This window comes from Aquarana catesbeiana, linkage group LG03, assembly GCF_042186555.1.
Source record: "Aquarana catesbeiana isolate 2022-GZ linkage group LG03, ASM4218655v1, whole genome shotgun sequence".
Taxonomy (NCBI): domain Eukaryota; kingdom Metazoa; phylum Chordata; class Amphibia; order Anura; family Ranidae; genus Aquarana; species Aquarana catesbeiana.
Genome location: NC_133326.1, coordinates 59,307,489 through 59,324,410, shown reverse-complemented (window position 1 = coordinate 59,324,410; position 16,922 = coordinate 59,307,489). Strand labels below are relative to the sequence as shown.

At 40.9% G+C, this 16,922-nt stretch overlaps 1 protein-coding gene across 2 annotated transcripts in view; it reads left to right on the top strand.

Annotated features, from left to right (window-relative positions):
* The window catches only part of ADAMTSL3 (ADAMTS like 3), a 754,066-nt gene that overhangs the window by 658,469 nt on the left and 78,675 nt on the right, over positions 1-16,922 (top strand). For both annotated transcript variants that reach the window (XM_073618577.1, XM_073618575.1), the window contains exons 19-21: positions 1,181-1,360; positions 3,336-3,489; positions 10,588-11,644. In XM_073618577.1, the coding sequence (XP_073474678.1) occupies positions 1,181-1,360; positions 3,336-3,489; positions 10,588-11,644 (1,391 nt within the window). The remainder of the gene's footprint in view (positions 1-1,180; positions 1,361-3,335; positions 3,490-10,587; positions 11,645-16,922) is intronic.

Sequence of the window (16,922 nt, the reverse complement as noted above, 5' to 3'; positions counted from 1 at the left end):
CACACACGGTCGGAATTTCCGACAACACGCTCCGATCGGACATTGTCCATCGGAAAATCCGACCGTGTGTACGGGGCATAAGTCTGCTCGCAACTGAGAACAGTGACTGTTACTCACTGCCCCTGCTCTGCTCCTCCAATGCTGAAGGACCAGGAGTAGGGTCGGGTGGGGGGGTGGTGAACGTGACTGGTTTCGGCGCTCGGCCACATCCTGAAAGGCTGATCCAGCTAGGTGAATCCTGACAATACTGCCTGGATCCTTCCCAAAAATGGCACGGCTCTGCCCTGACCTAAAAGAGAATTTTATCTAAAAGATTTGGCCAGGCTTCTCTGTTAATTCTATATTGCATTATTACAAAACATGGAAAAGTCCAGAAATGTAAATATTTTTGCAAGACAAGAGCTCTCTTACAAAAAATGACCCTTCTTGGGGTAATTTGAGGAAGACCTATATTACCATAGAGAACAGCTAAATAATGAAGCAGCCATGCAGTTAAATTATACACATTGGAGTTAATTTACTAAAACTGGAGCATGCAAAATCTGGTGCAGCCGTGCATAGAAAACAATCAGCTTCCAGTTTTTTTTTTGTCAAATCTTAATTGAACAAGTTGAAGTTAGATGCTGATTGGCTACCATGCACAACTGCACTGGGTTTTGTACTCTCAAGTTTTAGTAAATCAACCCCTTTATTTTCTGTTTTGATCCAGACAAGTTTAAAAAATAGTTTTGGCCTACATGAAAGATCTCCAAGATCTAACAGGGTGCCCATTTCTCAGCTAACATTTTAGAAAGCAGTGTACCGGTTCCCTCATTTCAGTGTCCTCACATAGGACTAATGTACAATTAATTAAACAACTAAAAATATAAGAGAGCTTGTGTTTTAAGGAAAATACTGTTTAACACTAACAAATTTTGTAACACACTTAGATTGTTATTTTAAATCGCTGAAACATAATGTTGATGTATTGTAACTAATTTATATGAAAAGACATGGCTATTAGATAGCAGACATAATAAATGTGACTACATACCAATCTGTTTAGTAGAGGTGTCTGAACAAGTGACACTGTTGTGTTATGAGACTTTTTCTGTGCGTTGGGTAGTTGACATGCACCATGCAATACCCTGTGACTGAAGTGATACTGATGGACTGAACAATGCTGTTCTTGTGTTCTCAGTGTTCTCGGACGTGTGGAGGAGGTGTCCAAAACCGCAAAGTGAGTTGCAAACAGTTGTTGGCAGATGGGAGCTTTATGAAACTTTCTGAAGAACTCTGCCAGATGCAAAAACCAGCTAGTTATAAACCTTGTGGGAAAGTAGATTGTCCCCTGCAGCTAACTACGGGAGAATGGTCCAAGGTCAGTGATATTTACAAAGGCTGCCATAATAAACATTACGGCTTTGGATGTAAATGTTGCTGCTTTTTTATCATCACTTAAAGAGGCTGGTTACTACTATTTTTAAATCTCAAACCAAAGGTATACCTGCAAAGAAAAGGGTTTAAAATTAAGTCCTTCTGCCACCTATGCTACTGATATTTTCTGTCTTTGATGCTATACTGATACTTGCTATCTTCAGAGGCTGGCACATTTCAAGGTTTGCAGGATACCTGGTAACCCATTTCACCCTGTGGATCTATTCTTTGGCCCATACGTCACTACTGTGTAAGCAGGATGAAGGAACTGCAGTGCACAGATCGGGACCAGCCATCCAACATTCCTGGAAGTGTCAGATACAGAAGATTTTTTCATCCAGTGGCTCCTGTAGATGCCAGGTATCAGCAGAGTGGATACAGGAAGGGTTAGTATTACCCTATTTCTTTGCAAGCTTGACTTTGATTTGGAATTTAAAAACAGTTGGAGGATCTCTACTACATTTTTTGCTAAAGCTATTTTTCTAATATCTTAATGGTGTAAATAATACAGTTCCTGGCCTTTAGCCTGTGATATTTTTCTATATTCCTATCCCTTGATACTATTAATTCTTTCATATGTTAAAACGATAGTAAACCGCATAAAAATGCGTGTGGGAGTCACTGTTTACTATATACTTGTATGAAAAAACAACCAGTTCTCTTTGTATTGTTTCTTTTGCATGAGAGCACAGTGTGGTCATTTCTCTAGCTGTGTTGGGAACTCAGCCTGCTCTCCTCCAATGATCAGACTTGACCAGACACGTCCCCCACACAGGCATTCACCGAGAAGACTAGTGTCCTATTGTTTTTCCTCCCCCAGCTCTCTTTGAATCTGAGAAGAGAGAATATGTGATCATTTATTAAAAAAAAAAGGGAAAAAATGAATTTATAATGATATATACACATATGTTTTGTCTTTCATTTCTATTTTAAACAGAATGTGTTGTTTTAGAAGGTGAGGGTTTACATATACTTCAAGGTCTTGTGTAAACAGGTTTAATTGTCAAATGCAGGCTTCTACATTTAAACACAGTGCGGCACAAAAACATGTGTTTGAACTGCTTCGGCCTCATGGACCACTAAACTCTGTTTTGAATCCCATGGACCACTAACATAAATTTTACATGCCTTTAGCACACAATGCTCTGGCTCTCTGCCCCCCTCTGCATCCACCCCGCAATCTGTATCACACTGATGACTCCTCATTGGATCTCACCTCTTATCCAGCCATGTGCTCAAGCTCTGTGCTCCCTCTCACAGTCTGTGATTAGCGCTGCCATTGGAAGTCCCCTCCTTCTTCACCTCCCGCTCCCTGCACTACTCCTGGCACCTCTATCACACAGGAGCCGCAACTACAGAGAAGGCATTGGGTATCAATGCACACTGACAGTATTGACTGTCAGCGCACATTGAGAACAACACTGGAAACAACATTGGGCGATATACATCTGCCATAATGTTGATTTGCAGCAGAACCCCGGGGACCACCAACATTTTCTTGTGGACCATCAGTGGTCCAAGGACAACTGGTTGGCAACTGCTGTCCTATACGACATTCTGCTTTCAGACAAACACTAAATGGTAATTTGTTGATCTGTATTTGAGATGAATCTGAAACATCCAATGTAAATAAGCAAAGCCCATGTACACAAGCTCTAAGAAGCTCAGCAAGGGCAACTCCTTTTTTCCCTAATGACTGGTTTACTTTTAAATCGAACTGGTGGCTTCCAATAGACATAAGGGTCAACTCATTATAGCATAATTATTGTCCTATTTTCAGTACAATGTGTAAGGGTATATTGGCTTGAATAAAAACATTTAGTATTTCAGATTTTTTATATGACTGACAAGTGTACTTTGAAGGATATGTGCTCGATCTCTATTTTTTTATGGCCAATTGACTATGTATATCATTGTAGTGCTCTGTGAGATGTGGCATTGGAATCCAGAGAAGAACACTGGCTTGTCAGAAGATAACAGCCAAGGGACAATTAGTCATTGTCAATGGATCTCTGTGCCACGGACTCCCTATTCCAGCTCTTGTTAGAACGTGTCGTGTTGCTGTATGCCACAGTAAGTAGATTTCATATTCTAGAACCAAATAGCTCTTACCATGGTGCTTCACATTACCTAGTGGTGGGAAGTCTACTGTGAAATATTTAAAGGATCAGTCCACCCAAAAGTGATAATTCAGTATTTCAGGGGCTTTATTGGTGAGATTTCTGTGCTTGCGTTTCTGATTCTGCACTCCTGCTGTTCTCATTATGAGGGGTTCCCATTTTCGTTATTGGATTTTTAAATGTATTTCATAGTAAGTAAAATGTAACTGGAGGCATACAGAGTTGGCTAGGAACAGCCAAAATTTCCTGGTGGGGGGTGAGGAGTTATGGCAAGGTGATTTCATTGTTAAATTAGTACAATCTTATAAGCAGCTACAGGCTAACGCAACCGACACAGTTGGGCCTTATAGTTAAAATATTTTTGGCAGACTGGTATTTTAATACATTTTTCAAAGTATTAAAAAGCACATTTGTCTGATTTTTTATTTTATCTTCTTTATATCATAGTGACTGTCTACATCTTGTATAATGACTAGCATGCTGTCAGTTTATCTTCTGCTTGTTGGCAAATTGGGGACATTGCTGTCCAGAATTATTAAGATGAAAATACCCATCAGTAATCAGTAGGAACTAGTGGTGCTCAACAACAATGAACTCCAGACTCTAAGCTTTGTGTGTCATTGCTCTGCAACCCAAGTACAACTGCAAGTGCTAGTTTTGGTGTCTCAGCAGGTTGCACGGTTGCTCCACTGTAGACTTCATGTGGTGTACATTCATTGTATTGCATGAAAGATAGACAACCCTGCCTGAGTTTAGTCACACTTATAACCTCACTTAGGCTCAGTTCACACTGCGACGACCTGAAAGCCATGTAACTTACAGTGCAACTTTGCTAGGACTTGAGTACTACTTGATGTGACTTTAAAACAGTTTAGAGGCAACTTTGATGCGACTTTGAGGCAACTTTGAAGCAACTTTTAGGGAATTCCTGGGTAATCTTGTCTGATGTCCGATCCAAATCACATCAATATAAATGAGGATCCTACTTGGAGGCGACTTCCATTAAAGTCTATGGGCACAAGTCAGATAAAAGTCACCTTGAAGTAGTACAGGAACCTTATCTAAAGTCGGAGCGACTTCAGTAGTGCTAATTAAGACAGCTCTCATTGACTATCATGGGATTTCACATGTCATGCGACTCCCAAGTCTTGGCAGTGTTAACTGAGCCATAGTCTTAACTGAACTTTGCATTTTCCATGATTCATATCAACACTGGTAAGATAAATACCCTTAATCAATGTCATCTGGAATAGCAGCTAAACAAACAAAAAAATCAAATCACGACAGCTTCCATAGAAACAAATTCATCCACTGCAGCATCCACTGTGCAGGCTAAGCAGACACCATATGGCAGATTCAGTTGAATATTTTATAAGGTGCCTAATGGCTTAGCGCTGTAAAGAGCTATAAATATGGCACACGGTGGCCTGGGGGTCTTTGGAAAAACTAAAACAAGCCACAGGTGCAAAGAAATGTGGTTTTAATGATTTGAGTATGAAAAGAATGTGCAAATGAAAGCGTCATAAGTTTGTGCTTTTGATGTGAAAAGTTGACAAATTAACTATGCTTAAATCCTGGGCTTGACTGGGGAATGATTATTATGCCTTCATATGAATGTATAGTTATAAAAAAAAGTTCAAATAGCTCCTGCATAATGAGAGACTTTCTTTTCTTGGGCTTTATTTCAGATTAAAATGCCAACCGTCTGAGATTCTAGCACATTTAAAAACCCAATGGAGTTCCAGGAATGTTCTTGGCATGAGGTTAATAAAAGTGCTATGTATCTAAGTTGATATAATTAATTGCAGAAAGCTGAATAGCAAGACATTGACTTTGAAATGTGTGGTACATGGTGGAGAGTGATTTTCAAAAACTGGCACACTTGTTTCAGTTCTCGTGGAAGGGGAATGGGCTAAATCCATGTTATCCATCTTTTTTTAAAGATTGACTGTTCTAAAATGGCTTGGGGGGTGACTATACATAATGTATATGTTATATGTGATGATGTGCTTATGTTTTTCATTTGAAGGTATGCTTATAGCTCCAGGAAGCTGGTGGCATCAGATCCATAACCATCATTTCACTTAGTAGACCAAAGGAAACTGTATTTGTATTGGGATTGTATTTAAAGGCTGTGTGGACTTTAATGGTACTCCCATGGACAACATATAAATTGGTCTAAAAACATTATTTTATTACATCAATCAGATAAAACATATACAGAGTTGTGCTGTTCCAGAGGCACTAAAAGTTATCTCTTATTTGGATAATTACACGATACATGATACTAATAACTAAATGCTATGGTCTATCAAATAGAGCTTATCTGTTTCTTCTCAACATGTTTTGTGGTTCTATCCTCTTTTTCAGGAGTATATTTAGAGACCAAAAGTATCTATAGAGAGACAATGATGGTCATGATATAAGTATATAGCATAACATATATGATTGAACATTCAGACCCAGTTATTAGGGATGCATATAAGCTTACCCACAGCTCAAAGAGGTTCACAGCAAGTAGAACGTCAAAAGCACACATCTCCCGCAGGTATGGGAGCACTATAAAAAAAGGGGGTGAATCCTGCCTATTATATATAGAGAATGTTCAGTATAAAAAACCCAAGATACTGTAGATAGCTAAGAAACCGTCATTTTTATTTTGGATTATAATACACACCGTATCTAGACAGGGGTTCCAAAAATTCCAAGAATGACTATAAAAATAGATATCTTTCTAGGGGAGTAATTGGCAACAATGACTCAAAAAACAAAATTATGGCGCATCCACAGCAGACTTAGACGTCGTTATTATTATACAGATTGCCATTATGCAGAAATGTATGTATATTATGCCATTTAAAGGAGTTGTAAGGGCAGAAGGTTTTTTATCCTAATGTATTCTATGCAGTTAAAAAACCTTCTGTGTGTAGCAGCCTCCCCAGCCCCCCCTAATTACTTACCTGTGCCCCTTCTCTCTGCAGCGATATCCACGAGTGTCTTAGCAGTCCCAGACACTCCTCCTGATTGGCTGAGACACAGCAGCGGCGCCATTGGCTCCGGCGGGTGTCAATCAAAATCAGTCAGCCAATCAGGGGAGAGAGGGGGCGGGGCCAGGTCGGGCTCCATGTCTGAATGGATACATGGGCTCTGACTCAGCTCATGTGCCCCCTGTAGCAAGTTGCTGGCTGAGGGGGCACTCACCAGAGGGAGGGGCCAGGAGCAGCAAAGAGGGACCCGAGAAGAGGAGGATCTCGGCTGCTTTGTTCAAAACCAACTGCACAGAGGAGGTAAGTATAACATGTTTGTTTTTTGTTTTTTAAACGAGCCTTTACAATCACTTTAAATTGTTTCTGACTCTCTGCAGGTGAATACATTAAGACTATCACAGATCAACATACAGGAAACCCTACAAGTCTCTTAGCAGTGTTGTACTAATTAATTATACCAGACAAAGTCAGATGGAGCTTGTGAATTCCCTGCTGTTCCCCACTTATAGGATTTATGCAACATATACTAGCTGAAGGGCATGTAGAGTAATGGAATCATTTGCTATCTCCCTACTCTGATTTTTCCACATCTTATTTCCTGCACTTGTGTGACTGGTTGAGCTCACTGAACACGTTCCTCTAATGTTTACAGGAATAGGCTAGTCCAGATGGCAGCTGAAGGCCAGAATGTCAGGAGAGAACATTAAGTCATGCTGCCCCTAGCAATTTCACTTTACCCCACAAGAGGAATGGTTCTAATACTGAGAGCTGGTGTTGCTCCAGGGATCACTTTAGGAAGTAAATTGCACTGTGTGTGCAGCTTAATGCTATTCTGCATAGACAGATGTTCTCCAAAGTAAGCAAAATACAGTGAAAATAAACTACAAAGAATACCATTTATTGATATCCAGGTCATAAAGATACCTGTATTTCAGATAAGATGATTGTGATCTGATTGGAAAGATAGGCGAAGATCAGAAAATGTATAAAACACCACAGACCTAAACAAAACATTGTTAAAGACTGGTTTGGCAGGGGTGAATCTATTGGCTGGGCTGAATTTTTCAACTAGTAATTTATTGTTACTCCAAGCTTAACATATGGTTTTGTGGAGCTTGTCTATATACTTGTTGGTGGGAGAATTAAAGGATCAGCTATTGCAATTATGTTACCTCCATTAGCTGTTCATGACCACTACGTAGCTGCCATATCGATAAGCTGTACAAGTTATAGCAGTTGCCCATACAGGAAAATACTTTGGTCTTTGAGCGATGTTATTAAACCTGAACCCCTTATAAAATCCAAAGTTACTCTTGCAATGGGCTCTTCCCTCACTGAACATGTTAAAACCTCATGGGGAAACATTAAAAAGTATTTTTTTTTGTACTTTATTCCTCGCTCCCCTGGCAGCCGGTGCTCTCCTCTTATCTACAACACTCCAAGTTGCGTATGAGCCCTCAGTATCTTCAGTTATATTGCAGGACTGCTGGTCCTGCATTGTATGTGCTGAAGTTGGAGTGCTTGCGAACAGCGGGACCAGTCATAGAGCTGGGAGGAAGCCCATGGGACGATGAGAGCAAGGAATAAGGTAAGGGAAACTGCTTTGTATGTTACCCTTAGACAAAAATGAGCATTTATCCCCTGCAGTATGGAGCAAATGACACTGCAAGGGTAATGTTACCTGGAGTTCAGCTTTAGCCCACTGACCTGCACAACAGACACTTACCTCTATTGTTACAGTATATGTAGTCTAGGTTTTGTTTTTCTTTTGATATCTATGCCATATCCCCTTGGCTGTGTTATACATTATAAAGGTTCTAAACACGTACATGAATGATCTGTGAAGATTCAAAAACCAGTAATAAGCATGTGGTTGTAACATCTTAAAATTTAGTAGCTGCCAGCTTAGTAAATATATAAGGCCACAAAAGCAGCTCTTGACATGTCCAAAGGCCAAACAAGAGTTTTTTGTAAATCTGCCATTATTAGGATAGTTAGCAACTGGTGCTCTTCTAGAATGCTGTTTTTAGAGGAGTTATCTCCTCCAACTCCTTCCCTTACATATAACTAAGGAGAAGTGTCAGAGCCTGGACTTGAACCTGGGACCTCTGCAGTTTCTGGCAATGACTCTTCTTGCTGAACCACCTGAAATGCTGGATAGCTACCTGCACAATTCTTTGAATGATGCTGCCATGAACTGTGTTTGTCTTGAACCTTAAACTCTGCTACTCCCATGATCTCCCTGATTCAAGCCATGTCTCTGCACTTCCAGTTTGCCACATTTCCAGCCAATATCTCGCTCTTGTCTTCCCTAATGACGTCCTTTTTTTTGCTACCACTTGTTACCGACATTTGGCTTGTTCCTCGACTACTTTTCTGCTTAATCCATACTTGCTACCATTTGTTACTGTACTTTGGCTTGTTTACTGACTACACTTCTGCTTGATCCCAACCTGCTTATCTGCTACTGGATCCCAGCTTACTCACCTTCTGGCGAGGCGATCCTGAGGACTGCGACCTGGTTCTAACACGCAGCAAAACCCATCTCCACCATCAGGAGCTCTGGTGAATACCAATTAGTACTTAGACCCCCACACCTCAGGTGAACTCATGTCATCAGCCAGGGTGACTTGCGTGTACACATGTCCTGTTTGTTGACGGGTGCTACTCCACCGCTATAGCTATTGGCCTCCGACTCCAGACCGTGACAAGAAGTTTTAATTTAGTAGAATATTTTTTCCTTGCATTGTTACCTCGTAATGCAACCAGGTAAAAAATTATTTATTTGTTCAACTTGCTAATGTAACATTAGGTTAAGAACAAGTTGAATTTGCATCGATAGAAATTTGGTTCAGCTCTGTCCTGTCTTGTCACAGAAAGTAGCAGTGAAATCATAATTAATATTATGGTGCCTCCAAGCAGCAAGGGACTGCTGCCGTTCTACAGTGCTTAGAAGCAGAAGCCCAGGAACTGATTGATTCAGCTCTCAGGCTAAGTGGTGGACTGTGGCTGTTGTTGACTGCCAGGGGTTCCAGGACTAAAACCCACCAGAGTTTATAGTCATTAAGATTCTACATCCAAATAGAATACTTTTCACTGGTTTGTCAATTCTCCAGTAACAGTCATTTATCCTGGTCTTATTGACTTTATATCAGGGGTGTCCAACCTGTGGCCCAAGACGGCTATGAATGTGGCCCAACGCAAAATTGTAAACTTACGTATAAATGTTGGCTTTTTGGGGGATTTTTTCGTAAAACTGCGTTAACACTTAGAAAACACAAAGAAAAATTTTACAGTGTCTATTTACTGGACTGTTAAAAGTTTTATCTTCCCAAAGAAAAATATCCCACTCAAAATCACGTACACCTTATTCATGTAATCAGCAGCTCCTATATTTGTAAGCAACTATTTAAGGATGAAGCACACGAAGGGCAAAATTAGAACCAAAATATCTGATGAGCACCTTGAGAATTCATTGAGAATTGCTACTTCATCCATCAAACCAGATATTGTTGCGTTAGTTTTTCAAAAACAGTGTCAAATATTGCACTAGTTTTATGATGCCCTCTTTTTTCTTTTATGATAAAAATATTACAAAAAAAAATACGTTTTATTACTCAGAAAAGTACATTATCTTTATCAGTGATCGTTAATTTGTGATCTGCCTGACCTTTTCAGCTCATCAGCTATCCTTATTGTTAATGTATTTTATGTGTGGCCCAAGACAATTCCTCTTCTTCCAATGAGGCCCACGAAGGTCAAAACGTTGAACGGCCCTGGTTTAAATGTTCATATGTGTTTACATTCCAGTGTAGTTTTTGAGCTGCTTGGAATTATACAATATTATTTACAGCATGATTTACTTGACTCACTTTGTTAACCTATCTATAGTCCCTATTTACTGTATCTGTAGGCTTTTGTGTCAGTATTTTAAGAAAGGACTTTTCACTCTGTGTAGGTGTTGATATTTTGTTCATCACATCGAACACTGTAACATATGCAGTTTTAGAATATGATATTTAATTGCTGCAAACTCATTTTTTACTTTCTCTGTTTTTTTAAAGAAAATAAACAGCATCTGTCAAAACAAGAGGAAGGATATGGCCCACCAGAAATTCTCAGTATCCATCGAGTTTACATTCAGACCAGACAAGAAAAGCGCATTAATTTTACAATTGGAAGCAGAGCATATTTACTTCCTAGAACGTCTGTTGTGATAAAGTGCCCCGTGCGCCGCTTCCAAAAATCTCTTATAAAATGGGAAAAAGATGGACAACCTATCAGAAATTCCAAAAAACTTGGAGTCACAAAATCAGGATCACTGAAAATTCATAACCTGGACATTCAGCATATAGGTGTGTACAAGTGCATTGCACACTCTGCTTATGATACCTTTGTTCTCAAGTTGATTGGCACCGATAACAGACTCCTGGAGCCACCAAATTTTGAAAAAGATGCTAATGAAGCAAATAATTTGGGGGCTAAATGGCATAAAATGAGCAAAATTTGGAAATCATGGAATAAAAACAATAATTTGCACCACGAAGGCAGCCAAGCCCAAGATGTCATGGTATTAAGGAGTCTTGAAACTCTAGTGACAAACTCTGCTGAGATATATGGTTCCCAAGAGTTTAAAGACAAGAGACTGGAGGCTGCAGTCCTACAAGGTGCTTACAGTATGGACACTGTTCAGTTTGAGGCTTTGGTTAGAAATATGAGTGAACTCATCGAAGCTGGAGAAATCAGTGATGAATTTGCTAGCCAGATTATATCTCACGTAGTGAATGAGTTATCTAAACCACAGCCACCTCTGGAAAAATGGAAGGTTCCCAGCGAAGATAATATATCAGACCATAAACTGGATGGCAAACAACCAAATGCTGTAGGCCATTTCAGTGACAAAGCCATAGAAAAGAATCATATAAACAGATTACTGATCATTCGCAAACAAAAGAATGGAAATATATTGTCATCCAACAAGACTTTAAACTTGGTCATTGGGAGTAATGCATTCATTACAAACAGCACACAGCTCATTAAAATCTATTGTGATGTTGACAGTGAAGCTGCTACAAAATTTAGTTGGAGCAAAAATGGAGAAACTCTGAAATTCTCTGAGAGGTAAATAACTTGACTGAATAAGTAGTGTTGTTTTGTTTGTCTCTAATTGTATGCATTATGTAATGAAGACGTTAAGGTAGAACTTAAGGCAAATCTTTTTTTTATTTTATTTAGGATAGAGTTTTATTTCATTTGGGATAGAGTAAGGGAGGGTTATAGCCCCTTGTTTTTTTGTTTTGTTTTGTTTTTTTGGCCATTTGTTTACCTTTGGGGAGATTTCTCAACACTTCCTGACCCATAGCCAAAATAGGAAGTGAGAGCAAATCCCTCAATAGTTGTTACCAGGGTCACCAGAACTAGTGTCACCATTGGAAAATGTCCCCCTTTCTGGTGACAACCCAAAATTTGGTTGTCTCTTTCATGTTCACTCTTGGTTATAATGGTAAACAGGACAGATAGAGGGTGAATCTCCCTAACAGAGACACAGACAGCAAAAAAAACACATTCTAATCCCATTCCCTCTCCCTCTCTAATCCAATTCCTGTAGTTATACTTTAAGATGGGTTAATTAACATAATGGGTTGATTTATTATATGTAACCAGACTGTGCCCTCTGCAAGTGCAGTTGCTTCACTCTAGAGCTTAGTAAATGAGGTAAGGCTTCACTTTGCAAAGAGTACCCAGTTATGTGCAAGGAAAAAAAAAAACAGCATTTTTGGGGTGATCAAGGGGTTAACTGTGTTCCCTATTGTGTGTTCCAACTGTAGGGGGAGGGGACTGACTATAAGAGATGACAGATCGTGGTTCCTTGCTATTAGGAACTCACGATCTGCATCTCCTTTCCTCACAAAACAGGGATTTGTTTGTTTACACACGTCCCTGTTCTGCCTCTCGTGGCCGGCGGTCATCGCGACCGCCGGTCACAGGCATCGGCACCCCCACAGTGAAGCTGGCGCGCGCCTGCTATCCCGCTTCAAGGAGCCCGATGTACAGCTATGACGGTTTGTGGGATCGTGCCGACCTGCCGCAGTATAATGATGGCGGCTGGTCGGCAAGTGGTTAATAAAAATGTGGCAAAGAATATGACCCCAAAAGGTAATAATTGTCAATAAAATACCTAGAACAGAATCTCCTCTAAATAACTGGCTATAAATGAGCCAAACATAAAAAGCAATGCTGAAAGATGAATAGAATTATTATTAGTGAAGCATTTAGTGATTAAACTGCCAAACCACCATGGCCACCACCACCACCATGCTTAAATTGACAACATCTCTTAATAAATTAACGGCATGTTGTTGAAGTGCTGCAGGAAGGAAGGATTTTGAGCCATGGATTTACTATATAAATCTCCAATACAAGTCTAAATTCTATTCCAGCACACATAATACACAATGCACATATCAGCAGCAGAAAAAGTAAGATTAGACGTGAATGCCTCAGTGAAATATTGCTTTGGTAAACGTCATATGGATAGAATTTCGTTGAGAAAAGAATGACTCTGAGAAGGAATAAAGTTGTATTACAAGAACTTAGACTAAAAGGAAACACAACACACAACACAAGGCTGACCAAAATAAGCAATACAAAATCATTTTACATTTCTCCTGTGGTCGGAGCTGTAATCTGCACTCAGTGACAGTTTTGTGACCATTATCCTTCTGTAAAGCCTCGGTACGATTGTTGGCAGGGGATTGTCTGTTGACAGACTGTTGTCCTAAAATCTTACCGTTTGTACGCTCCTTCTGACAATTGTTGTCCAACTTTCGGCCAACAAATATTGGATGACAGGCTAGTATATTTTCAGAGGACAACGGTTTGACGCCAGATTTTTGTATGGTCAGTACACAAATTCGTCAAACAAAAGTCGAAAGTACAAACACGCATACTCGGAATCAGTGCTCACCAAACACGAAATTAGCAGAAGGGGCCCAAAGATTGGTGCTCAAGAGCTGAAATTCCTTGTAGTACGTCACTACATTCGTGTTTGTGGCACGACAATTGTGTACTGTTAGTATGCAAGACAAGATTCTGGCATACGCCCTTTTGACAAAAATCAGACGCTTGGTTGGCCAACAATCGTACTGTGTGTACGAGGCTTTAGAAATTTTTCTTCCTCTTTCTGCAGTGGGTAGGGAGTCCGGACTTACACCATGTGAGAGCTGATTGGAGGAAAGGGACACCCCCCCTCCACATAGGCAGAGAAACAAAGGAACATGCAGAGCTGTAGTCTGAATAAACAAGCTCCGTGCTTATCTCTCTCTAAGCTCCCTCCCTGACACAAATTTTCAGCTCATGCTACCTCATGTGTCAGAGAACTTGTTAGAAGTAACTCTGCTGAGAAGTAAAAGAAGGGGAAAGAAGCTGCAGAGAGAAACAACACTTAGAGCTTTGGAGCGAGACCAGTAAACACTACAGATATATGTGCTTAGCTCAAATTTCATGAATGGGGTTTACATCCACTTTGAGGTGCTCATAGACTTTTGGTGATGGTCATAGATCGATGTCTGTAGCTTTGGCAGGATTGGAGGATGATTCTAATGTTTATGTGGAATTTGTGGAAATGGCTGCCAGCCAGGTTGGTTTTTGTCAACCGCTAGCATATTGTTAGTCTATAATTGCAACACAGATTCAGATGTAGTTAATATAAGAATCCATATTTATGTTAATATCAGGGAAAAATAAACATTTAACATTTATGTGTGGCATACTACATTTATGTGTGCGCTGGTCTAATTTCTAGACCTCTGAGCTGTGTGCCAGCCCTAAAAAAAAACCTCATGGGCTTTAACACACTGCACGTCAGCAGCTGAGGGTGTGAACCTAGCCATAATTGGTGCGTGGTCTGAATCAGTAAAATGTACTGGAAATATCACAAATAGAGGAAAGGCCACCATATACTCCTGTGCAGCATAAATAATCATCAGATGATGAGACTACAGACACCATATCAGTGATTATTTGGGGAGAAGGGCATTGGTGCCATTAAGGATCAGTCGCCATGGAAGAATATTCCATCTGATTTCCTGTTCATCTCTACAGAAGATAAAAAAACTGGTAACCCACAGGTTCTTTATGCACTATGAGTCGCTGATGTCCAGGTCCCCACGGCTGCACAGCCAGTCACTTTGCATTTCCTTCATTCATGCAAACACAGAACACCAGTTCTTGGCTTGTTTTTGTTGTTTTACTAGGGGATGATACCTTGGATGTGGTAGGGAATTATAGGATGCCCAAATTGAAAATGTCCAGAACGCAGACCATCAGGGGACAACTTCCTGCCTATTTATACAGAAATCCTCTTCTTTCCTCCTCCTGCAAAAACTTGGTTCACTATGTACAGCACCTGCTGATCACTCCGGGTGGAATTAACTTTTTTTTTGTCAATTCAGCAATAGCCCATTGCAGGATAGGGACATCCCATCCCTTTGTGGATAAATTAGCACACCGTGGAGTGAACAGCATCTTTTTCTGCCTTCCTGTAGACACTGAACCCAGTTCTACCATTGCAGAAGACTACCAGCCCTGCCAGCTGCCACCAGCCCACCTGGGTGCTTGCTTCCCTCAGTCCTCCTGACTGGCACACACACATGGAGATTCTCAGGGCAAGGCGCTGAAGACTTGGCACACCATGGTCTTCAAAAAGAGCTGGCAGTCTCTCCAGCTGCCTCTCCTGCATGAATCCCTCCAACTGCCTCCTGTGGTGGAATCCTTCCAGGCTAGCTTTCCCAAACTCCAGCCCAAGGTAAAAACCCCTCCCCAGGCGCGGGTCCCTCAAGGGCCACCCACAGACTCTCCTCAGCACTGCTTCTCCATCTTCCACCTGACTCCTCTGCTGGCATGGCTCATTCCTATTTATGGGCTTCTCAGTCCCCTGCCAGACCCACTCCCACAAATATTCCATGGAACCCCTCCTAGCCCCCACTCACTATCTTCTGGAATGTTCTCCAACATTCTAGAAACAGGGGGAGGCACCAGAGAGATGCCAGGATGAGTCATCCAGCTTTGGCCTCTAATAACCCAGATTCAGTGACTTGGGTTTATCCCTGGGCCAGAAATGCTTTTACCTACTCTCACTACTAGTACCAAACACTAGAGGGTGCTACATTTATATGAACTTTGTAATACATTTACAGTAATAGTGGCTGTGCATGTGTCAGGGGTGTGATCATTCAGTTCCAAACTATCAGATCCCAAAACAGTTGTCCAGTTATCCATAGTTACAGTTACACAATTACATAACCTCATCTCTGTAATACACCTTGGTCAGGGTTATGAGGTTGTTTGTTGCGCAAACTGTTCTCACTATATAAATCTTGCATATTAATCAAAACATTTACAGTAAATGAATGCCGTTGTAGCAAGATTAGTGGTATTGTCTCAGATATAAATCTGGGTATCTCCTGGGATTCGGTGGTGTCCACATAACCTGTCAGAAGCGACTCATGCAGATAGCAGCATTAGAGGGTAGACAAAAATCACACTCAGTGCTTTGGATTGAGGCAAGTACACACTATAGAAGGATGTGATTTGTTCATATTTAATTTCAGAGGTTTACAACCAATTTAAATGGATTTGTCTGTAAGGCCCTTTCACACGATCGGACCGTTCAGGTCCGCCTGTCAGTTTTGACGGCGGACCTGAACGGGCGCTCCATGTTAACCTATGGAGCGATGGATGTCAGCGGAGACATGTCCGCTGACATCCGACCCGGTCCGATCCGCAAAAAGCAGACGGATGGCCCTACGTCCGGATCCGTCTTTGGCGGATCGGATAGGGTGAGATCTGATAAAAACAGACATGCTGTCCGTTTTCATCCGATCCCTCCATAGGCAGCAGCGGCGCCTGACAAGCCCCTCCCCACTCAGTGAGCAGAGAGTTACCTGTCATCCGCCGGCTCAGCGGAGATCAACGGAGAGATCTCCCGCTGAGCCGGCAGACCGAGGCGGGCTCCGTAGAAACGGAATCCGCCTCATGTGAACGAGACCTTAGTTTAAATGGCCTGACCTATAAACAAGTTCCAACATAATGTTGTATCATAAGAGACAGTGATCACCATATTAGATCCAGGACAACTGCATAAAGCTTCTTATTATTTGTTGTCCAAAACGTAAATTTGGACAGTTAATCACTTCAGCTCCAGAAGATTTTACCCTCTTCATGACCGGGCCATTTTTTGCTATTCGGCATTGCGCTACTTTAACTAGTGATTGCGCGGTCATGCAATGCTGTAGCCAAAAAAAATATATAATTTTTTTTTACACAAATAGAGAGTATTTTTTACTTTCTGCTATAAAACATATCCAAAAAAAAATCGAATTACAAACTATGGTATATA